General features: G+C 39.1%; 1 protein-coding gene across 3 annotated transcripts in view; it reads right to left on the reverse strand.

Annotated features, from left to right (window-relative positions):
• Positions 1-1,255: 1,255 nt before the first annotated feature.
• Positions 1,256-25,984, reverse strand: part of LOC100755934 (diphthine methyl ester synthase) — a 33,482-nt gene continuing 8,753 nt past the window's right edge. For all 3 annotated transcript variants that reach the window (XM_027395561.2, XM_027395560.2, XM_027395562.2), the window contains exons 4-8: positions 23,796-23,904; positions 14,360-14,480; positions 10,602-10,641; positions 8,991-9,094; positions 1,256-6,785 (exon numbers count right to left, since the gene is read on the reverse strand). In XM_027395561.2, coding sequence (XP_027251362.1) covers positions 6,574-6,785; positions 8,991-9,094; positions 10,602-10,641; positions 14,360-14,480; positions 23,796-23,904 — 586 coding nt within the window. In that variant the 3' untranslated portion in view covers positions 1,256-6,573. The remainder of the gene's footprint in view (positions 6,786-8,990; positions 9,095-10,601; positions 10,642-14,359; positions 14,481-23,795; positions 23,905-25,984) is intronic.

Raw genomic sequence — 25,984 nt, forward strand, 5'->3', positions numbered from 1 at the left:
TAGGTATAGTTTTACGGCAACTATAATTTTGCCATCTTTTAATTTTTGGAAATGTGATCATCTAATATTGTAAGTATAACAGGAACTATTTGATAGCCTCATCTTGTCCTCACCCTAGGCACTGAGTTAGATCATCATGTTTAACTTTACAGGAATTCACTACGTCAGGCTACTTCCCCTTGAGTAGTAATTAGTATATAGGTCACATTGGCTTAGACTCCAAAAGGTAAAGTTAACACATCTACAGTCCTGTTAGCTTGTTGGAGGCGGTACTGTGAGGACAGCCAGAAGCTACGGAAGCCAACAGAAGCCTGTGGAGAGGGCAGATTTTCTGGTTGGAAAAGCTATGGCTTCAAAAAAGCAGAGCAAATTTCTCTTTCTTTTCCACACGGATGATGATTAAGTCACACTCACTGAAGTATGAAATAAAGAATAATTAGAACATCCGGTCCCTGGCCAGAGGTTGAATTGGGAACTGTGATGTAGGAGATAGACTGGGGGGCACAGAGACTAGGAGAACCATATAAATAACATTATGAATCCCAAGGATCACTTTCAGATCATTATGCTTTGATGTCAATCCTATTCAGCAAACTAAAAAAAAAAAAGCCCTGTAACTTCCCAAGTCCCACACTGAGCAAGACAAGCTACACAGGTTTTGACCTATGTCTTTGACCTGCCATCTTTGATCAGTCTATGGTCAAGACAGACTAGTGGTCACAACCTTTACCACATTGCTTGTTTCTGGGAACAGAAAGGCTCACTTCACGGTACAATTGAGTGAAGTGATCTCATATATATATTCAGAATGTCCACATTAAATTCCAGGCAGGTTGACTAAGCATGGTAGCAACTTCAACATTGGGATAACCTAATAAAGACCCTAAAGTAGCCACTATAGAAATGCACACCCACACAATCACAATAATCTTCCAACAGAGGCTAATGTAAGAAATTGGAGATTAGGGCTGGGGAGATGTCTCAGTGGCTAAGAGCTACTGTTCTTGCAAAGGACCCAGGCCTGGCTCCCATGTGATGGCTTCATAATGTTTTGTAACTCTAGCTCCAGGGGATCCAACATTCCTTTCTGTCCTGTGTCTCCTGCATGCACATGGTACACATAAACTCACATAGTTGCACACATATGCATAAAAGTAATAAATCTTTTTAAAAAATGGACATTTAGGACAGTAACCAAAATTTTAAAAGCACACAAAATGAATTCAATCGCAGTATAGAAAAAGAGTCAATAACCTTGAAGACACATCAGGAAATTTTACTTACTCATAAAACATGAAATAAAAGGAACAGAACAGAACACAGAGACTTGTGGGACAAGAAATGCCCGCTGTTCCCGTTACCAGATTCATCAGAAATCAAACAGCATTGGGGTCTGCTGTACAAAAACCCCAAGGTAAAAATAGAGATAATAGAAAGGTATATACATCTGGTGTTTAGTAGTTCTTAGCTCTTTAACGGGTGGGTTTTGATGCCTTGGTTTTTGGTCTCTTACTAGCATGCCTACTAAGAGGGTAAAGCATGCCTGCCACATTTGGTGACATAAATCTATAGATTCAAGGAGCTGAATCTCACAGGCATCATTGCAAGTATCGATACGGTTATACTACATATATGTAAAAAAAAAAAAAAGGAGTTAGAAAACAAATCATTTTGAAGAGACTTAAAGGAAGTGCACTCTTAAGATTAAAAAAAAAACTAAAGAAATCAAGAGGTAACACTGTGCTGCCTGTCTCGACAACAGCCAGTGGGCAGACAGAAATTGAATTTAAGTTGTACTTTACTAAAGAGCCTATGTTCTGAGAAGGTGGCAAATTAACAACCATAAAATAAAACACATCTTGTCTTCAGCTAGCAGTGTCTGGAGAAGGGGGCAGAACCAATAACTCCACAGTTGTCTTGCAAGAGACAAGCAACAAGTACTCCCATGCAATACTATAAGAATGCAAACCAGAAGTGCCAGTTTGGAAGTCATTTTAGCAGTGTTAAGTCACTCTTGTCATCGCTGGCTTATGCAATGTGGGGGGGGGGTTTACTTTGGCTTAGGGATACCGTCCATCATGGTGTGGACAGCACTGTGGCAGAACCCTATTGATAGCAGCATGAGGCTGGTCGCTCACTTCTTGGTGGATTGGGGAAAAAGGAAAATTCTGGTGTTTGGGTATCTATCTTTCTCCTTTTCCCCTTTTTATTCGATCCCGAACTCAAGTCTATGGGACGGTACTGCCCATATTCAGGGTACAGCTTCCTCACGGATCTTCTGCAAATACCCTCACCCAAAAGTGTGCCTCACTGGTAACCTAGGCATTTCTTAATGCAATCAGGCTGCTAATCAAAATCAGCTGGCACAAGCAATTAAAAATGTATTTTTTTTCAGAATTTCACATATTCATACAACGTATTTGATCACATTTGACTCCCACTGTCCACTTTCAACTCCTTGTGGATATTCTCCACATCCCTTTCCAACTTGTCTCTCTCTTTTTTTACAACCCGGACAGAGTTCAATTTGTGCTGCTCATATACACATGGGTATGGACAACCTGCCAAGAACTACACTCCTACTAGCCCGTAACTATCAATAGCTTTTAGGCAAGAATTGGCGCTCGTGTGCCCCTCCCCCATCCGTGTTGGAAGGCTGACTGGCTTGATATTGTGCACACAACCACAGCTACCACAAATTCATGGGTGCAATGGTCATCTCCAAAAGACAGTTTCACTCTGATCCTTTCTGATCTCTGGCTCTTAGAATATTTTTGTTCCCTCTTTATGTTCCCTGACCTTTGACAGGAAGGAGGTATAATACGGATGTCCCATTTATGGCTGAGTGCTCCACACATATTTGTCTTTGCACTTTGACCATTAGTGAACCTGTGTATTAACTATCCACTACACAAGGACTTTTCTCGGATGAGAATGGAGAGTTACACCTGTCTGTGGGTGTAGAAATTCCTATTTAGATGGCAATTGGATACTGTGTCCTTTTAGCAAGATAATAGTAGTAGCTTCACCCAGGGAGTGTATGCACTTCCCAGCCCTGTGTTCTTAGCCAGATTTACAGTACAAGATAAGAATTTCTTCCTGTGGAGAAGGCCTTAAATCCAATCAGAAAGTTGTTGTTTGTCTGTATTCATGTCACTGTTGTATCCAGAAACACATTTTACTAGGCCAGTCAACAGGCACTTTCTTATAGAAGTAAATCAACTCCTACAATATGAACCAGAAATCCCATTCATGGGTGTCTATTTAGAACAACACAGAAGCCTGTATGTGAATACTTTAACTATTCTCATTACTGCTAGAGAATAGAATGTAGAACTCTTAGATGATCAGTGGATAAACAAACTGCAGGCTCTCCAAACAAGCGAACTCTACTAACCAGTAAAAAGGAATACACTCTTGATACCTGGAACAGTTTGCATGAATCTCAAGAACACCCTGCTTATGAAATCCCCCGCCTCTCTCTTCTTGACATTCTTTAAAAGGCCAAACTATTGAAAAGGAGCAGATCACTGGCTTCATAGAATTACTGATGAGATAGAAGGGTAAATGGACAGAGGAAAGGAATTCTTCTGGATGATAAAACTATGACTATATTTAAGACATTTCACTGTATCATAATTTTGATTAATTTAAAACCAGCTAGGCTGGAACAACACGGTAAAATACTTCCCTAGCATATAGAAGGCTATGCAATTAAGCATCCTCTGGCCCATCACTGCAGAGTCAAAAGCTAGTAAGAGACCAAAAGCCAAGGCATCAAAACCCGTTAAAGAGCTAAAAACTACTAAACACCAGATGTATATACCTTTCTATTATCTCTATTTTTACCTTGGGGTTTTTGTACAGCAGACCCCAACGCTAATCCTCTCTTCATGCTGGTGAAGTTTTCATTTTACAATTTCATTATTATTGAGTTTAAATTACAGGTTTGCCAGGTTGAGCAAAAACAAATAAATAAACCTAATTTTAATTTCAAATTACATTTGGTGAGCCCCCCATTCTCCTTGTTAGCTTTTCTAACTAACTTTGGTTTTTATCAGTTTTACCTGACAGTTATGGGTTTCCTACTTGTTTTGCTTATAATTCATTGAGCACATTGGATCAATGCAATGATTATTATACTAAATTTGAGGAAATTTTGACTGTCATTTCCGTTTTTTAAAAACTGCCCTATTTCTCTTCATTTTTGAGAATCTACTTACATTCTTATTAAAACTGTTGATATTGGTGCTGGTGAGATGGCTCAGCAGTTAAAAGTGCATACTGCCAACCTAACAACCTGAGTTCATTCGATACAACCCACTTCTACAAACTGTCCTCTTACCTGCAAACAAGCCCTCTCACGCATGTGCACACACACGAGTGCACAGACAGACAGACAGACAGACAGACAGACAGACAGACACACACACACACACACACACACACACACACACACAGTCTTCTTTACACAAAGTGTAGACATTATGATTCTGATCATTTTTCCCCCTTTAGTCTTCTTCTTTAGGTGGAACAATTTCTCTTCCTCTGTACTTTGCCCAATTTGTTCTGTCTTTCTGTTGTTCCCATCTCTTGGATGGCAGTATTCATTATTCATTATATTCACAAATTACAAGCACCTTTGTTCTTCATCTATGCACAGTTCTAAAGTTTATATCTACTAATCCCAAGGTCTAGGTTATACTAACATCTTATCCCAGCATTCTTCCTTTCTAATCATAAATTCATGCCTCATAATGTGTCCTATAGCCACTGCTGATATTACATTAATTTTTCACCACATTCTGAACCATCTTAAACTTTGTTCTAATAGGCATTAAACTACTTGTTTGTCACCTTTATTCTATGTAGGCATAATTTCACATTATATGAAATGCTCTGTCCTTAGTTTAGTTCTGAGCCTGGTCTTTACTTAGTACATGGCCATTCCAGGCTTCTGATAAGAAAGCATGCATATTTATCATCCCCTTCTAACTTGTCAGAATTCAAACTTGAAGCTGTCTTCTCTCTGCAATAGAGAACAATGTCTATTTCTCTGGGCCCCTGGCCTGACTTTTCACGGGGATCCTGGCTCTTCCTACACATATACACAATTAGGGTGAGCTGAGAATTTAGGACACACCAATAAGATCATTAGAGCATCTGAATTTCTAAGGGCTCCTACTTCAGTTTCTAGCCCCCTTTGGAGCCCACAGTTCAATCCACTAACCATCTCACCCCAGTACAACACCACCTAGGCTGAACTGAAGTCAGGGAATGCTACATAGACAGGAAAAGCCACATGGACAGAATTCTGAGCTTGCTCTGACTCCCCAGTGTCTTTCCACTGTAACAGAGTTAAAACTGGAGGGTGTGAGCCATTCAACTACCAAACCCAGAAGGCCTTTATTTTTTATCATTTTTAAATGTTTAACATCTCTGAAGAAAAGAATATAAAACCTACTTAAGGTACTCAGTATTTCCCTCTTGTATACACAAGAGACTGAAAATGGAATGTTTTGTATGAATTAAAATATTTCATCCCAAATGAAACATCAAAATAATTTCTAGCTAATACACAATACCGAAAAGTAGGAAAAATTTCAACCAATAATCATGACTATACTAAGCAAAAAGGTCATGTTGATTAGGCTATAGAAATACTCATGACTTGAACTAACACAGTAGCTGATAACAAAGCTACTTCTATTCCAGACCAACAAAGGTTATTAATGGTTGCTAAACAAATGAGCCTTTTAAAATTGTTAAGTGAAGACTAACATCAACACTGGGTAGCCTCTTCCTCTATCTTGCTCCAATACTTATTATTTATTTGAGACATCTTATTATATAGCACAAGATTTCCTGGAACTTGCCAGCTGTTGCTATAAGATTAGATTAGCCTTGAACTCAGAAATCTGCCTGCCTCCCAAATGCTGGAATTTAAAGACTACACTACCATACTAAGCTATTGGAAACAGTGTCTCTCATTGAGTAAGGCATCCACAGATTAGCCAGAAAGCTCTGGGATCTGCCTCTCTCTGCTCCTCCCCTAGCGTTAGGGTTCCAGCTGCCACACTGGACTTTTCACATGAGTGATGGGGATTCTGGTTCTCAATGCTTGCACAGAAGCACTTTACCAAGGCATGTTCTCACTTCACAACAGCTACCTTTTTAGAAAGGAGACTATAAAACAATGAATGAAGAGTTAGCAATCTTGTATTTGCTTTACTTGCTACTCGGTGCTTCTTTATCCCTTGAAAATCGGGATTCACATTCCAGTTTCCTCAAAGTTATTCTTAGAGGATGTCTTTGGATGCCCAGTCACATTTTTCCAGCTTGGTCTGCTCCATGTGTGTACCCCCTGACAAGCAGCCAACTGATGCTCCAACAGCAACTGATGATGAAATGGGGAAAAACTGCTGCAGGAAACCAACTGTTGGGTCAACTTGCTTCCTCTTGGTCACTTCTGTTATACTTTCTAGATAAATGACAGACCCAGGCCATCTGTCATATGAATATCACACACCCAATCTAACTGAGACAATGTGAGACAACAGAAACTGTCCATGTTCAGAGTCCATTAATACTTTGGGATTCTGGGATAGAGAAAAGACTTAGCATTTCCATCTCCAGTGGGTGCAGGGTGCCCCCTGTGATGACCAAAGAATGCAATGGTTCTCCCAAGTCCACTGTACACATCTGCTGTAAAGTGCCTGCTGCGATTTTCTGGTCTTCAGCACCAACTCTAGCTAAGCCAACACAGAGTGTCTCCTCAGTGATTGCTGTTTAAAACAGGGGACAGGGGAGGAAGAGACAGAGGATAAAGTCAATTACCTTGTTCAACATTCAAAAAATATTAGTACTTCAAGTACATTGAAAACATCTTAAACATCTGAAACCTCCCTACAGACCAGTTACTTTATCTTTTGAGATTCCCCAAGATTTCCATAGGCTTATATTTTAACAACTTGAAAAAGAGTTAGCTGTATTTATACTCGACATACCGATAATAATATTCATCTTAAAGCAGATTCTGAGTAAACATCTTCATCATTCACAATTATTATAGAGATAAACAGATGGAGGCAGAAGAGGGTGTTGGATCCCCTGTAGCTGGAATTACTTGTAGTTGTGAGGCTTTCAAGGTGGCTGCTAGAAACCTGACTTGGATCCTCCTTGTCTTAGTTAGGGTTTCTATTGCTGTGAAGAGACACCATGACCATGGCAACTCTTACAAAGGAAAACATTTACTTGGGGTGGCTCACTGACAGTTCAGAGGTTCACTTCAGTATCATCATGGTGGGACATGGTGGAGTACAGTCAAACATGATGCTTACTGGAGAAGTAGCTAAGAGTCCTACATCTTGCCAGCAACAGGAAGTGGTCTGAGACACTAGGCGGTATCTTGAGCATATATGAGAACTCAAAGCCCACTTCCACAGTGACACACTTCCTCCAACAAAGCCATATCACTTAATAGGGCTACTCCCTTTGAGGGCCATTTTATTTTCAAACTACCATATTCCTTAAGAACAGGAACTGTTCCTAAGGAGTGAATCATCCTCCTGCCCCAACACACTTACATTTTAAATACATTCTTAAGATACATTTATACTGACCAAGACACAGTAAAAATTAGGGGACTGAGAAAAATTCACAAATGTGAATTTCTGCTCAGCCATCTAATTAGTTATATGACAAACCAGTTTTTTTATTTAAAAAAAAATGTTTTACCTCTTAAATGGTAGCTGTATGGACTAATACAATGAGTACAAGAGTATTTAGTAAAGCCCACAACAAATAACAGTCATTTCTGGGTACTTAAGCTTTTAAATCCAGAATAAATATCCATATTTATCTTTTTATAATCATTCATTTTGGTGCTATAGCTAAAGTGCTAACTTATTGGTTTTATCTTTTAGTTTACAAAATTTACTCACTGAAAAGTGACTTAAAAAGAAACGGGACAAGGATTTATACAAGGCAAAGAGGGCATACAAGAAACTCAGAGCCACTAATAGGGATAATATGTTCAATGGCTGGGCCAGCAGGATGGCTCAGGAAGGAAAGGTACTTGCCACCATGCCCTGATGGCCCGAGTTTGATTCCTGAGACCCACGTGGTGAAAGGAGAACTGACTCTTGAAAGTTGTCCTCTGAACTCCGTATGTACATTTTTGCAAGTATGCACACACATAAAAAAATAAAAAAATAAATAAATAAATGTATGTAATAGAATGTAATAGAGATTTAAAAACATAAACTTATCACTTGAAAATGCCTTAATGCATGTTTTTATTAGAGGTCAGGTAAAAATAGTGCTCATAACAGAGTATGACAGGTACATTTAAGAAGTTCTCAGGAAACATATTTTTTGTATACCACATACTGTGTCTACTTATTAGGAGTGTCTTGTCTTTATCCTAAAGAAAACTATTCTGTATTTCAGTGTTCAAGAGAAAAAGCAGAATAAATGCATTTTTGTAGTATAGATCTTATTGATTAGAACTAAAATGATAGCTCTCTATCAAACATTTATACATTACCATATTAACATAAAACCTGATTATAAGTAATATATCAAGTAATACACACACACATATCAAGCAAATATATATGTATACATATTTAGTTTTTTGTTTGTTTTTCAAGACAGGGTTTCTCTGTGCAGACCTGGTGTCCTGGAAAGTAGCTCTATAGACATGGCTGGCCTTAAACTCACAGAGGTCCACCTAAAGCTGTGTGCTACCATTACCTGACTAAAAGTCTTCATGTTTTAAAAATTCAAATTATGATAATTTTACTGTAAATAACTCAATTATTTTTCTTTTAGTATAACTTGAATCCTGTGGGATCTAAAATTAGGGGAAAAATACAAGACATACCTAACAAGGTAAAAACACTGACCCTGCTTCAGTGCGGTGTGAGTGTATATCAGATACGAAATGATGTATCTGTAGAGAAGAAACAACCTAACAGGCAAAGTACCTGGTTCTTCCCCGCGTGCCCTCTGATTTTGAACAATTTCCAGAAGCTGCTGGGCTGCCTGGTTCACACTCATGTATCGAGGAGGTTCATAGATCTTTCTTCCCCTGTAAACATAGAACTAGACATCATTGTTCTTTCCTGTGAAATCAACTGTGGCATTTGATGTAGCTCCTCCCCCAATACACTCTCAGGTTTTCACATGATACCCTCTTCTGTATAAATCAAGGATGGGTCCAGTGATTTATACATTTCTTAAGCTTTTTTTTTTCTATTGTCCTACTTTGGCTGTCCTCAATGACACTGAAATGATGGCAAGATTAACATTCTAATAAAGATACATGTCTAAATCAAAGTTATGTTTATTACAAGTGCTGCCTTAGGCAGATGTAATTCAAACTGTGTCATTAGGGTCTATACTCTGGGTGAACCATCATTTGTTTTTGTTTATATTTTCATGGTGCTGGGGATTGAACTCAAGGCCTAGTGCATGCTAGCCATTTTTTTTTTTTATTAATATGTTCCTGTATCTTTTTTACTTCTTCCTCTAAGAAAACTGTCAAGATCTGAATATGTTTATTTTTGCATGCCTCAAAAGCCTGGCAAGTTTACCTAATGATCATAACAGAAAGATATGCTCCTGAAATTTGCAGTCTGAACTGATCATTTATTATCTACAGTTCTCCAAGTCAATACTACCCAGCAGAAGCACAGCTCAGTATAATCTCAAACAGTCCAGACACTACAGCAACAAGTTCAGCAGGCAAAATTAGTTTTAATAGCATGTAAATATATATTTAATCCAATATCCAATTTAATCCAATACTAATTCACAAGTATTACACATTGTTTTTATATCAAGTCTTTGAAGTCTGATAAGCACTTTCAGCCCATTTGTTAAGTTTTAATCAGAAAAATTTAATATGTATATTAAATTTAAATGTATATTCATAAAAATAGATTTATAAGGATAAGTTGGAAGGAGGGCATAACTATATTGTAAACATGTATGAAATTCTCAATGAATAAAAATGTTAAAAAATATTTACATATTAAAGTTGTCTTAAACAACCTAGAGGTTTTATAATTATTAGTTTAAAGTTAAATCAAACTTTAGTTCTTCAGTTTCATCAGCCACATTTCAAGTGCTCACTACCATGTGTGGTGGGAGCTGCTGTACTGCACACTGCCTCACTCAAAGAGGATCCAGCCCTCACACACGGGAGAAGTGATACCCCACACTCCTACACCACCTACTGGTCTTCACACATGGGAGAAGCCACACACACCCCACATACAATAGGGGAAGTGTCCCCAAAGCAGCAGCAGCCAAGGGGCCGATGTCAGACGTAAGCCCAACGTTTTGAACTCCCAACACATTCATTCACCCACCCACATTTACAGGGCGACCATCACTGCTCTCAGTGTTGGATCTACGAATTCTACTGCTACCTTCACCCGATCACCTAGCTCTATCTTTTGTACGAATCAAATATTTACTGTGTGACTATTCTGCAAACTCATTTTCATCCATGTTTAGACTTGGCTCATTGAAGCACTCATGGGCTTTGTCATGGAATTGAAATAGGAGGTTCACCCTCAGCACGGACGCACCTGATGAGGTTCTCCAGAGACTGCTCCTTGACTTTGATATCTGTAGGGAGTAAAGGACAGCTCTGTTAATCTAGTCATTCTACCCCAAACCCTTCAGCTTCCATTGAGGATCATGGACGTTTTTGGACATCTTCCCAGAGCCCCCTAAATGCTGATCTGAGCTTGAGGTGTCTCTGCTCACACTTGTGTATGACTACTTTCCTACGAGGTTAGAGAGGAGTGAAGCCTGTGGCTGTGGAAAGGCCCCTCACGCTAGAAAGCAAACTGGAGTCTGGCCCTGACATTCCTCTGCAGGGGTCTAGTTTCCTGTTGGAAAAGATGACTGATAAGGGAAAGCATTAGATGATTCTGGCATGTGCACTACTTAACTAATCAGAGTCTCTTTAGTTCTTCTACCCAGTAATTGCATAGACTCATCTAAAATGTCTGCTTGTACTCCTATAATTATTTATTTTTCAGGCATCAGACTATAAAAACCTCAAAGGATATAGCCTAAGTTAAAAAAAAAAATTCTTTTTGTTTTTCAAGACAGAGTTTCTCTGTGTGTAGTCCTGGCTGTCCTATCTGTAGAGCAGGCTGGCCTTGAACTGACAGAGATCTGCTTACCTCTGCCTCTCAAGTGCTGGGATTAAAGGCATGTGCCACCACTGCCCAAAAAGATTCTTACTGTATTTTGAAAAGTGTTTGCTTTCTTACAGTGGTATTTTGAAATGTGTCTGCTTTCTTACAGTGGTAAGACATAATATACCAATGAATAAATACTGTAGTGACAGGCCTTCAGAGCTCTATGCCAGATGCTGGGCACTGCAGGGAGCAGCATACAATGTCTGTGCTCCTGAAGTCTGACAGGCCTCCATGGCAAAGACAGGCATACAATGTCTGAGCTCCTGAAGTCTGACAGGGCACCATGGCAAAGACAGGCATACAATGTCTGCACTCCTAAAGTCTGACAGTGCACCATGGCAAAGACGGGCATACAATGTCTGTGCTCCTGAAGTCTGACAGGGCACCATGGCAAAGACTTGGTCCTTCGCATTTCACTGCCACTGATGCTTAGCTGAACTGCTTGGGAAATGGTGAAAAGCCAGACTGGCTGTGTCCTTACAGGAACTTCACACAAGGGCAACAGCTGCTTCCTGATTTACAGGCAAAATGAATGGTTCTGCCAAAGTTTGTTTTTGTAAAAATATGGTACAACTAAAGATTCTCTGACAGACTTCCACAACTCTGTAAAGTGATAGTAAAAGCTTCACTTATTGACAAATACTAAAAAGTTTACTTAGAAATTATAACAATGATTAATCTTTTATCTGGTTTTCAATGTCTGTGGCACTTAATATTTAAGTATTTCTCAAATTTGAAATAGCTTAATAGTTCTAGTTGTCTGACACATACAAAAATGAATGTTATTGAAACTATGCCCTCCAATACAATTAGCAATAGAAGTCATGTTTTACTTTAAACAATGTCTTGAATACTTAAGGTAACACTTCCATTAATTCATTGTAAAATGCAACATGTCTACTGTAAAACATGTCTATAAAACATGTGGACATGGCTTCCCTACAACCTACTCCAGCCCATCAGGAACTAAGTTTAAGCAATAAGCTCCAATTATTTCATACAGCCTTTGTTTTCTATTCTAATGCTTTGTACTTAGAAATATCTATGCAACTAATGTTCTGTTACTAACCTCTGACTATATCACATATATTAATTGGTGTCTCTAAATAAGTTATAAATTGTCTGCAGTTTACTACCATGCTTTTTGGTCTCTAATCTTCAAAGGGGATGACCCATAGTAGGCATTCAACAACTACATACTAATTTAAATGAGATCAATGATTTGAGAATTTGGAAGCCTAACACCATACACTCCACACATAAATAAATAAATAAGACAAACAACAACACACACACACACACACACACACACACACACACACACATATATATATATATATATATATAATATATATATATATCCCTCCATAGGGTTGTGTATGTAACCCTCCATAGGGAATGGGCTCCCAAAGTCCATCTGTGCAGCAGGGATAAACACTGGCTCCACTGTTAGAGGTCCCGTTGACTGTGCAGGCCTCGCAGCTGGCATCCACATTCTGAGGGCCTGGCTCGGTCCAATGCTGGTTCTCCAGCTATACGACTAGGGTCTCTGTGCTCTCACTAGGTCTGGCCAACTGTTTCCATGGGTTTCCCCTGCACGGTCCTGGCTCCTTTGCTCATCCCTCCTCCCTCCCTACAACTGGATTCCAGGAGTATGGCTCAGTGTTTAGCTGTGGGTGCCTGCTTCTGCTTCGATCAGCCACTGGATGGAAGCTCTAGGATGGGAACCAAGGTAGACATAAATCTCATTATAGGGGAAGGGCATCAAAGGCAGCCTCTCCACTACTGCTAGATTACTAGTTGGGATTATCTCTGTGGATCCCTGAACATTTCCCTAGTGCCAGGCCTCTCTCTCCAAACCTGTACTGTCTCCCTCTCTCAAGGCATCTCCTTTCTTGCCCTCCTCTATTCCTCCCCTGTCTCAATCTTCCTGATCCCTATTGTTTCTCTTCAGATTGTATAAATCTTTCACCTTTTACATGAGTCCATTCTTATCCAACCACCACCATAACAAAAACAAGCAAAAAATATCAACCTTTGATTTGGGGGTTGGTGAAATGGCAAATAAACACGCTTGCTGCTTACATGGATGACTTGAGTTTGTTCCACAGGACCTCACAGTGTAAAGAGAGAACCAATTCCCACAAGTTTTCCTCTGACTTCCACATATGTGCTCTGGCATGCACTTACGTATGCATATATACACAAACACATACAAAATAATAATAAAGAAAATCACCATAACTAGTTTGAGAAGCACTACTCTCAACAACCCCATGGGGCAGGGTATGAAGACAAAGGCTAAGAGTTGCTTCTCAAGTGTTTCTAGCTGTTATGCACAGACACTGAGATTCTGTCTTCTGGTTCCAACTCTAGGTGTCATTTCATAAGATGTCAGCTGTGTTCTGGTCATCAAGGGGAAAGTGAAAATTGGATTCCAGTATTCCTTTCTATAATGCTTAAAGTTAGAAGAGGCTACTAGACATGTGACTTGTTAAATCTCCGGGTCTTTGCAGGAAGGCAAAGCCCAAATCCATCTGAAACACGGTACTATTATCTTGTTGCACAAAGCTCTTTGTATGTTAAACAGGAAATAAAAGTTTGGGCAGGCTAGCACAAAGAGGAGGCTAGGAATAATCGGTCATTTGTATTTTATTCTGTTAACAATTAGGTGAATGGTACTGGGAAATTACTCAATATTCAACGTCATCTGCAAAACATATTTTAACATAATGATCTTTGGAGGATCTTTCAGAAGTACCATTTTGTGATTTTGACAGAAAATATCCTAGAAGATGCAGAATGGTTGGTGATGATAATAAATGCTCACTACATGTCTGCTGAGCTGTAATAATGATGACAAGTTTGTAAATACAGAATCTTGGAAAAGATCTATAGGTTCTAAGAGGGAACAGCAAGTCTCAACATAAACACAGGATTTATCTGGTATTTGAAGCTGAGAATGGGAAAGAGCGCTGTGTGCAAACAGTGGCTAGCCTGTGACCTTTTGTTTTATTTTGTTTCCTTTCTCTATCTAGTTATTCACAGAACAGTTTTAATTCTATTATAAAATGAAAATAAAAGAAGTCTGACAATTGTACTGTGTGGGAATAAAGGAGCTTCCTGCTGCTTACCAAGTAAACACAATGTGTGCATGCCATTTTGTCTGTTCTTCTTCACTTTGTCAAAGAAGCTTTCTGGTCTCCAAGTGTCCGTCCAAAACACAATAGAAACAGTTTCTCCAAACTTGTACAACTAGAAACACAAAACATTACTTAATGATACAACAATCACTATTATTTCATAGGTCAAGAACCCTAAAATAGGGCTGAACATAAGGCCCAGGCTGAGAGAAAGCTCAGTGGTTAAGAGCAAGTCTACACTTGGTAAGCACCGAAGTCTGTGCAGCTCATAACCACCTCTAACTCCAGCTCCAGGAAGATCTGACCCCTTGGGTCTCCATGGCAACTGACTCACATGAACATACCACCCCCATAGACAAAATTAGAAACTTAAAAAAAAATCAATCTTAAGGAAAAAAACTCACAGGAATAAAAATAGCTTTCAGCACTCTCAATAGGTGTCAAAACTTTAATATTCTGCTTCACTGATAAGACTACCAAGCCTTAGAAAGATCAGTTGAATAAATAAATACATACATACACAAACTTAGGTCTGAGGGAATGTTCTTATCCATCATCTTAGTTCAACAAAAATTCACAAACAGCGTACTCCCTCTTGCTACTCATCACAACCTATACCCTTCCAATTTAAGAAGAATGTCTCTGTCTTTGGGCCAAAGTCAGCCAATAAGAATTTTTCCCCAAATCTCCGTCTCACCCAGGTGGTCCACCTCATTTCCTTGTCACTACAAGGAAGAAGCTTGACTTTTAAACTGACCTAGCTGTACTAGGCCAACATAGCCCTGTTCTAGAGTTTATGTAAGGAACAGTCGAGTTTTGGACGTTGGCTGAAACCTGCTAGCTGTGCAGGAAAGTTGTCAATACATCTATTCTGTTCCCTTCTGTGGGGACCAAGTGGCATGTAAAAATTATTTACATGCTGAAGTTACATGCTAATATTGTAATAGTTTTTGTACAGGTACTGTACAAAAGAGATCTGTTTCCTAAAACACAGTATAGTAAAACACAATGCTAATGTTATATAATGATTTAATTCTTCAAGTTAAACAGTTTGATACAAATTGTAAGAAACCAGGAACATATAGACACTGAAAAGCCACATCTAGTAATGTTTCACAGATTAGAGAATCATTTTACTTTCAGTGAAAAATGAGGAGACAGGCTTCAAGTAGGCACTGGGGATGCTGTTTCCTGTAGTGAAGCTTCCATCCTTCTCGCTTCCGTTTCAGAAGCTGTGGCAAGAGGTGCCAGGAAGCAGACAGGAAGGAAATGAGAAAAGGTGGGGCACTCAGGGCATTTCTCCCTACTTCTCTAGAGCAGCTAATACTTCTCAGGCTTTGTATACCAAGGTCTTAAAACCTTAAACGGTCACAGAACCTCTGAGCCCTAAAAGGATGATTCATCATATCCCATAGGCTCCAATTTACCTATCAAGGAGCTTTATTCTCAAAGCCCATTTGACAGTTACCTGAACAAAGCATCCTCAGAGAGAAATGCTACTATGTAGCAACTGTTCACAAGACAGTGTACAAAGACCATATTGCTCCAAGTATTCAGTCATGTATCTTCCTGCCATGTGTAACAAGATTTCTCTGTGAAAAATACAGTTTGCATTCTAGGATAGGATTCTTAGACCACATTCCCCAGGATCAACTTCATGGGAGAGGCCCTAACTCTGCAGAGGAGTTGTTACAGTTGCTGTCCTATGAGAAGCAAATTTACTAACCAATAATGAATGCCAATCACCTCCTCTGTGCCAGGCATTATTCTGGGCACAGGGTTAAGTGATAAGCAAATGGACCTCTCCCTGGCCCTGGTGAAAAAGCTGAGAGCTCACCCAGCTGACAAAGGCTCTGGACTCACAGCAGTGGTTCTGGTTCTGGTAAATAACCTCTGACCTGGACAAGAACATCCTGCATGGAGAATGTAGTGAGCAGTTTTAAGAAATGAATAACCAAGGGTATACTGAGGGCTGAGCCATGCCTCATACACTGTCAGGGCTCAATATTCGATGCAATGATGTGTATGACAATTATATGAAAACGTTCTAAACTGCTGTGTCCTGACAGGAACCAACTGCTCTCTTTATTGGCTATGTTCAAGCAGTACCAAATATGCAAAACTACTTACTAAGAGTAGTTTTACATTTAAAATGGGTAAGTTCAACTATACGTTTTTAAATGGGGTTTGTCACTTCCCATCAAACTTGAAACACATGTTATTTCATGAAAACTTTCATGGAAAACTATATTTCCATTTATGTATAAATATTTAAGAGGCTCTGCTATTTTAAGAAACATGGAAATAAAAATCATAGAAGCAAGGAAATTCTTCCTTCAAAGACAGAGTGATGAAGCTTTAAAAAGACAATTGAGGCCGGGTGGTGGTAGCACATGCCTTTAATCCCAGCACTCGGGAGGCAGAGGCAGGTGGATCTCTGTGAGTTCGAGACCAGCCTGGTCTACAAGAGCTAGTTCCAGGACAGCCTCCAAAGCCACAGGGAAACCCTGTCTCGAAAAAACCAAAAAAAAAAAAAAAAGACAATTGAGATGCTAGTCACATCTAAGCTAACAGAAGTGTTCTGTGTGAAAGACTGTGAACTGCCCAACTGGGAGACTGAAGAAAACCTCACACAGGCACTGCCCTCTAGGACCCTGATTTATAACTGCAGCCACTCCTGTGGCAAGGGTGCAAACTTCTTCAATGAATGCTGAAACATTATGCAAACAGTGTCACCACTGAGATGTCAGTATCTCAAAGAACAGAAGGACCAGCAATCTGCATTTCACAACCAAAGGACTTACCATCACCAGTAAATTGTAAAAAGAAACTGGAGCAAATCTCAGTGACAAGAACTGAGGTTGCAGAAGCCTAAACACTGGGCTGTCTTACAACTCTGGCCTGTGAGTACGAGCATTCTTCCTGACAATATCCAAATCTGACATTGTTAGCGCTTCAAACCTAAGTTTGAAAACTACAAAAGCAGCTGTTTCCTCAGAAATCCTAGGAGAAACCCAGATCTGTTCTACTTTCATCTGGAATAATTTAGAGAGAAAGCAGGCCATCTAACTCGGTACTGGATTGTATCTTACTAAAAAAAAAACGAAGAAAAGCAAAAACCTTCCACTGAAAACCATCCACAAGTCATTTTTTAAGGTACTATTGAGACAAAGGGAGAAGATGCACAAGAAAGAGACACAGTAGGCATTGAACAGTTCTTGACGATATGACTTACGGACCCCACCTATTCTGAGAGTTCAGCCCTTTCTACACTCAGAGTAAAAGCACCTGAAAGTGTCTTCTGAAAGATAAGACTACAAGCTGGAATTAAAGAGATGGTAAAAGATTTTAGTTTGCTGAGAGAAAAAGTTCTGAAAGATTTTAGTTCACAGAGAGAAAAAGTTTCCCACAGGCCTTGGCCCAGGACAAGGAAGTTGGCCCCAACCCGAGGGCAGACAAACAATCCTTTTTGGGTCACACCTGGCTGGCCAACAGACAATCAAGGACTTTTCAGGGTATGTTCTATGGTTTTTCCTTTATAAAAAAGGTCACACCTGGGTGACCACTCTAACATAAGATCATACTTTGTAATCAATCACTTTGTGCCCCTTGCCTGTATGCTGATCTGTGGTTTTTTCCTATGTAAGGAGCTTGCACCCCATGCCGGGGTGTGCAGCTTTCCCAATATTGCTGACACCCGAATGTGTATTCATTCAATAAACCCTCTTGCTTTTGCAGCTCTTGGTCTGGTTTCTGAGTCTCATCGGTTCCTTGGGATCCTGAGGCCCTTAGGGGTCTGGGGGTCTTTCAATGGAAAGGACGAAGGTGCAGGAGTGAGCTTGGAAAGATGAGAGCGATGAACTACATAAAGGATGGCATGAGACAATTATGAGAAAGAGCAAGTATTTGTCTCTGTACCTCACATTTCCAGCATCTTACCAAGCACCTATTCCTATCAACTCCAGAGGCAGAACTCCGAAACTAACCACTCAATTATGTCCCTACTGCTTTGCTTGGAGCCCTTGATGCCACTTATCTGAGTGACCCCAACAATCGCCCAAGTCATCTCACTGCCACCAACATTTCCTTCCTTTCACAAGTACAGACACAACATTTTTACATTTATCACTTACTCAGTGTTTATGTATACACATGCACACATGCATGTGGTTTGGCATGCAAAAGACAACCTGTGGAAGTTGGTTCTTTAGAGATCCAGGGCATTGAACTGAGGTCATGAGGATTCATAGCAAGCACTTTTACCCCTGGAACCATCTTGTCAGCCCAGTACGGGTACTCTGTGAAACTTGATTCTAGCTGGGCAGTGGTGGAACAGGCCTTTAATTTCAGCAGCTGAGAGGCAGAGTCAGGCAGATCTCTGTGAGTTCTAGGCTAGCCTGATCTACAGAGTGAGTTCCAGGACAAACAAACAAACAAACAAACGCCTATGTTCTCATATATAATTGGGAATCCATTTACGAAATAAAAAATGAATTATATTTTTAAAGCATGTTACTTCAAAGGCAATATCCAATTTGGAAGGGAGAAGAAAAACAAGCAATTTAACTCAGAAAATATTTATTGCAAATAGATTATTTTTATGATACTGTGGTAAATATAATAGAAGGCATAAAGATGAGTAAACTAAAGAACTAACAGTAAAAATATGAACACAAATATTCTGTATAGGAGAGGCATTTACCGAGCTGTCTGACTAGAAGAATGGCACAGTGAGGCCCACAATTTAGAAAGAAACCATTGAAAGGGAAGGATGATGAATCAGTGCTATAAAATAATGTGATGGTACACATGGAACGCCAGCACCTGGGAGACTTGAGAAGAGAGACAGATGGCAAGTTCAAAGTCAGCCTGGGCTATATAATTAGGCCATGTCTTAGAAAATTAAAACAAGGGCCAGCAATACGGCTCAGAGGGCAAAGACATCTGCCTCCAAGTTTAGTGACTGGGCTTTGTCCCCTGAGAAGCACATGGTAAAAGGAGAGAAACTACTGTACAAACTGTCCTATGTCCTATATGCATTTGCTGTGGCATACATGCACCACCACCCCCTCAACACACACAAATTAAAAAAAAAAAATTAAGACACTGAAGGACAATCAAAATAAATAAAAATTAGAGCTGGGTGTTGGTGGCACACACCTTTAATCCTAGCACTCGGAGGCAGAGGCCAGTCTGGCCTACAGATCTAGTTCCAGGACAGCTAGAACTGTTAGACAGAGAAACCCTGTCCTGAAAAACCATTAAAGAAAAAAAGAAGAAGAAGAGCAACAACACATGACAACACTCATGGTCATTTAAGCAACAGTAGAGAAAGTGGAAGTATTTCATAAGGATGAGAAAATTATACAATTATCCACAAGCTCCTTAAAGAAAAGTTATGACTGCACCCACAGTTACCAAGCAAGCATTAAGTAGATATACAATATTTATGGAATGAATGAAGCATGTCTGTCTTAAAGATGTCTAACTCGCAAGCCTCTAATAAACTTTATGTTTCAACTGGAGATTTTCACTAAGGATGAGGCTTACGGTACAGAATCCTATGACCTACCTCTATCAAACTGTGTATGGCCGGTTATGTGTTTGTATACATACATAGATATGTTAAGTTCTACAGCTCCTTGCCATCAGTAACACTGATCCACAGGAACTGGCTATTGATAAATGACAAAGTTAAGGAGACTACTGACTGCTTAATTCTGAACTGTCCTTGCAAGCTCTTTAGAGAACAGAAACAGACCAGCTTCAGAAAGTGACAAACTGAGTGTAAAACAACGGTGCCCACTCTTAGACATTTGCAGCTGCTATGCTTAGAGGCAAAGATGACCGAAGGCATGTTTTGCCCAGGTCTTCGACCGCACTCAAAGCAGGCCTGTTTCAACATCTTAATGCATGTTTCTGAAATCATGACAAAACATTCCGAGAGGACAGGACACCTTCCAAAAGTGAAGTCTACTTCCCTTTAAAATTTAAGTAAGAGAACATGAGGCGGAGCCTACTAACATCCTCCATCTGGCAGGGGTATTTCTGGTAATTAACATCTGCTCTTTCAGTCCTGACAAGTTACAGGAGACAATGAAGTATGTTCATTTTCTAAGATTATTACTTGCTTGTGTTGATGGTTCTGAAGGCATAACCTCGTACCTACAGCTGCTGTAGTACTGATTGCTTGTTAAAATGTAAATTCTCTTGGAACTCAACAGATGGCTCCAGAGTTAAGAGTGTGTACTGCTCTTCCAGAAGAAGTGAGTTCAGTTCCCAGCATCCAGTCAGGCAGTTCACAAGTACAGTTCACAGTTCCAGGGGATACAATGTCTTCTTCTGGCTTATGTGGCATCCATATGATCTCTCTCTCTCTGTCTCTCTGTCTCTCTCTCTGTCTCTCTGTCTCTCTCTCTGCCTCCCTCCCTCCCTCTCTCTCTCTCTCCCTCTCTCTCTCTCTCTTTCTCTCTCTCTCTATCTCTCTCTCTCTCTCTCTCTCTCTCTCTCTCTCTCTCACACACACACACACACACACACACACTAAAAATGGGGGGGAATATGATAGGGTTGGAGAAGAAGGGAGATGATGTATTTTAACTTAAAAACAGATAGGATAGGATAGAATAGATAGACAGACAGACAGATGTGAATACTCAGACCCCATACCAGAGCTACTAATCTCAGAAAGTTTCCTCTTAAGGCTCAGGACTCACAAGCCCTCTAGGTAGGTCTGATGAACAGTCTCTGACAGACAGTTGTTCAGGTTACAGTATCTTCCACAAATGGAGTCCAAATAGTAAAGAGAAAGTCCAAAAAGGAAAGGAATTCAACTGAAGATTTTGCATTATACATGGTATGTATGCATTTAATTAAAAGTATGCCATGTATTCATAGTTGTCCCTCCATATCTATGCTTCTAATTCAATGAATTTCACTAACCATGGAGCAAAAATATTTGGGGTCTTGGGAGGGACTGTTTCTGTTATTAATATGTACTACTTTTTCCTGTCCATCCCTAAACAATACAACACAACTATTTACATAGCACCTGCACTGCACTGGATATTAGAAGTACTCTAGAGATAAATGAAAGTACATGAGAGTCTATGTGCAGGTTGTACGCAAGTACTACACCATTTTATAGATGGAGCTTGAGCATCTGCAGATCTGACATCTTCAGGGGGTCTTAGAATTAATGCTCATGAAAAAGACAATTGCCATTTCTTAAATGCATTTTAAGTTAGAGAACTGTTTAAAAAAAAAAAAAACAGACAAACAAAAAAAACACAACCCCTCTTCACCCTGGAATATGAATATTTTGGGTGACACAGAGGACTTTGTCCATAGAAGCCATCATGGATCAGAGGTAAGAGCAAGGCACAATCCTGTTGTGCACAGACATTGTCATTTTATATACAGATTAGATAATAAAATGAAGATGGGGACACAGTAACAGCTGTCTAGAAAAAGTCCATATACAATCATGACAGCTAAATATTTTTAAAAATATATTAAACATAAATACAATCTCAGGGACATATATGGAAATTGTCAGTTCTCACAATGAATTCCTTCCCCAATAGAACTCTTCCATTTTAGACAGAGAACAATTGCCTCTTCAAACAATTCACAAGAATACAGGGCCAGCAAATTTAGTTCTTAGTCCATACAACAGATACATTTGGAAGACAAGAATGCTTTTTAGTGCTTAAGAAAATAAGACAAAAACAATACTTCTGGGAAAACATGATAGAGAAAGGGCTGCTTTCTTCACAAGACCTAAAATTAAAACCAACATAAAAAATTTATGTTCCAGTTGGGCGGTGGGCCTTTAATCCCAGCACTTGGGAGGCAGAGGCAGGCAGATCGCTGTCAGTTCAAGGCCAGCCTGATATACAGAGTAAGTTCCAGGACAGCCTCCAAAGCCACAGAGAAACCCTGTCTCGAACTCTCCCCCAACCAAAAAAAAAATCTGTTTCATTTTAATGTTTATATACCTTTCTTATCACATTATTTTATTTTATTTTTCTTTTCTTTTTCTTTCTGTCTTTTTTTTTTTTTTTTTTAAGTAACCATTAAATCTTTTAAGGTATCACTGCCCAAAGGGAAGTTTGGGGGTTTTGTGTTATTTTTTTATTCTATCTCTGTTACCAACTTGGGAACATTTTTAGGAGCCATTTGTTCTACCTGAAGCATTAACATTTTAGAGTCCTGTGAACAGCTCTCACCCTGCTCCAATTCAGAAATGCTCTCAACTATAAAGACAAATCAGCGAGAATTGTTTTAAAGTGTACATCTTAGACAAAAGGGATGCAAGCAAAGCACCTAAGCCAATGCAAATAAAATAACTAAGAGTAAGGGAAAAGTACTGCAAAGTGACAATGTACACTTTTGCCTGACTCTACACAAACAAAAATTCATACTGAATGGCCAGGATTAGTTGATGAAACTAAGCTATTCTTCCTAAGTAACAAAGGGTTGGCTTTAACATATCTTTTCTTAAAATGTTTATTATTTATTTGAGAGGGGGCATGCATGCCACAGCATGTACATGTGGAGGTCAGATGATGACTTCCAGGAGCCAGCTGTCCTTCCACTACGTGGCTTCAAGAGTTCAAACTCAGGCTGTGAAGCTTGGAGGCAAGCACTTTTACACTTACTAACCTGGCTCATGGCACCAAATGTATCTTTTAAAAAATATCTACCCATAAGTGCTGGATTTCAGCAAGGTAGACCAGGGAAGACCGATTCTAAGGTGCATCTATTTTTCCTATTAAAATATAGAGACTTGGGATATGTCTTCATAAGCAGTGTCTTAAAAAGCACTGCTGCCCATGCAGGGATCACAGCTGCCAAGAACTATGCAAGTGTCAAGATCATAACATATATCACCCTTGGACAGTGGGTACCAATAGCTTAAGAGAACATCTTAGAAACATCAATAGGGCACTCTTTCAAGCTCTCTGAGCCACAACTGTTAGAGTAACGGACTTTACACACCAGCACTTGTAACATGGCCTTAATGCCTCATCACTGGCTTACAGCTCTGTATTCATTTAAAAAACACAGCATCACACACTCTCTGTGAAAGAGAAAGGGATGCTGTGTGGGAAACTCAGGCTTGACTGCACTGATGAAGTCATTGGAAAAATATAAAGACCATTCAGAAATACTTAATGTAATTTGCTTATTCTTTCCTCTTTTAATATATGCATGAGATAATAAAAAGTTAAAATCATCTGTAACTAAATGTACATGGCCTGTTGAAAGAAAGGGTTACAAGAAAGGAAAAATAATAAATTATAGGAAAGCAGTAAAAAAAAAAAAAACATATTATTTCAAGAGTACATTCTCAAAAATTAAGTTTTATGGATGCTATATGAAATAAAATGAACTTGTAGCTTGCAGGAAAATAGAACATTACCTGTAAACCACAGCAGCCTACAGCATTCATTATGGAGGCATTGTGAATAACTTGATAAGGGATTCCCAACTTGGTTGCTCTCAGAATAAGATCGCTGTGTGTTGTAGCCCTGTAGTTAGAAAACAGGTTCAGTTAAGTGAATGGCACTAATCTTCTATCCTAGCTCATGAATTCACATCAAAGAGTCAACTGTTCTTCCTCAAATTCTACTAGGCACCTGCACAGGGCTTTTATTTGGGCTTTTTAGGGATGCAGTGTACGTCTACCCACATCCCTCACAGGATGTCACTCCAACTACAACACTGACACTGATTGAAGAAAGAAACGTGCTGTGTCCTGCTATCTGCTAAAGACATTTCCAGAATATAAACTCAGTAATTTCATTCTTGTCTCGGGGCTTCTTTAAATAAGTTTTAAGAAAATTTAGCTAGCCATTATTAATGGCTAGCATTTCAATATGTACATCTATACATGAGTAATGATTAAAATGACTTTAGCACCTCAGACATTCATCATTTCCTTGTGTTCCAAATATTCAAGAGTCCTCTCTACTTCCTATTTACTTCAAAACACTCAGCTGTCATCAACCATAGTGCCTATGTTATAATCATTAGAATTACTCCTGTTTCAGCCTTCTCCCGGACCCAGTAACCATCTTTACTCTAGCCCCTTCCTCAGCACTCTCCCCAGGCTCTGGTAACAATTACCTAAGATCCAGTTTTGGACATTAAGGCTTTAGTTTTCACAGTAAGTGGGACACTTTAAATAATGAATTTTCTCCTTTACAGTTCTGTGGTACAACTAAACCAAATTCTTTATTTCTGCCCTATTTGGATTTGTTTTTATATTCTAAAACTGAAGGTGAAACACAGGACATAGCCTGCTGGTCCTTCAATCTATTAAAATTCTGCCCAAAAGAATTCTATTTGGAGTTTACATCTGTGTACAGTCTTTCTATTTATAGCTGTTTTCAGTCTGGCTACTTACTGTATATACTTTGTGTGTGGGGGGGGGTGCGTGTGTGTGTGTGTGTGTGTGTGTGTGTGTGTGTGTGTATGTCCCCATCCTATGCATTTTCTGACTATTAACTTCCCTTTTCTGAAAAGAGTGACAATAACTAGGTAGGCTGGGGAAGAAAAGAATATATGTAAATATAAATTGAATACTATGACATGTAATCTCACATCAATTTAGAATGCATTACTAAAGGTTCTTTTCATCTTGATAAAAATGCTAAGCCCTACTGGGGAAAGCAACATTAGCATGTTTGAGAAACTACTTACAAATAAGCAGAATCTGTCAACTGGTCAATGCATACCAAGTAGGAAGATCAAGGGCTTACACCCCATGAGGCAGCCAGCTACAGATTAAAACATGCCCACCAGGGAAGCCTGTTTTTAATCACACACATAAAATACAAGGAGTATGAAAAATTATCAGCAATTTGATTTAGAGTAAGTGTTTAAAAAAATAACAAGAGTGCTAAATATAAAGAATGTTTATAATACTACCTTCAACAGAACCTACCTAACATTTAACTTCAAGGAAAAGTAAATTAGTTATTTGATTAGGGTGTTATTTTTTAATTTAAATGGTTTATGGTTTACTTAAATAGATGAAAAGAAAACCAGGCTTAAAACTGTATTATTATCCCAAACTCATATGAAATAATCAGACCAAACAACATACACATAAGTTTACTATTTCCAAATCCATTCTATATTTTAACACACATTGCAACTAAATAAACATATACTAAATCTGTAATTTTTATTTTCAAGCCATGCAGATACACCTTTATTTGCCTGTCTTTTTTGTGTCCTAATGTGGGCCATTTGATGACTCCCATTCCTTGCAATACATTTGACTAGCATTTGGCACCAAATAACTGTTCAATATGTGCCGTCAATATTATTAGTCTGTTCTGTTCTCCAATACAAATGAAACTTTTGGTTTCTCCAACATGTATAAAGCTTGTTACACAGATGTATACTGACATACAGTTCCTTGTCTCTTCTTCTCTACATTTTGCACTATCTCTTTGTGATAGATTATCTCAAATAAGGTTTTAAGATCAAAGTAAAGATCTGTAAGTACAGACATTTTCTAGCATATAAAGCAACTTCCAAATGGGTTTTCAACCTACGATGCTACTAATAGCTCTTGAGGTTATACTTTCGCTGTGCACC

This window comes from Cricetulus griseus (genome assembly GCF_003668045.3).
Source record: "Cricetulus griseus strain 17A/GY chromosome 1 unlocalized genomic scaffold, alternate assembly CriGri-PICRH-1.0 chr1_0, whole genome shotgun sequence".
NCBI classification, from domain to species: Eukaryota; Metazoa; Chordata; class Mammalia; order Rodentia; family Cricetidae; genus Cricetulus; species Cricetulus griseus.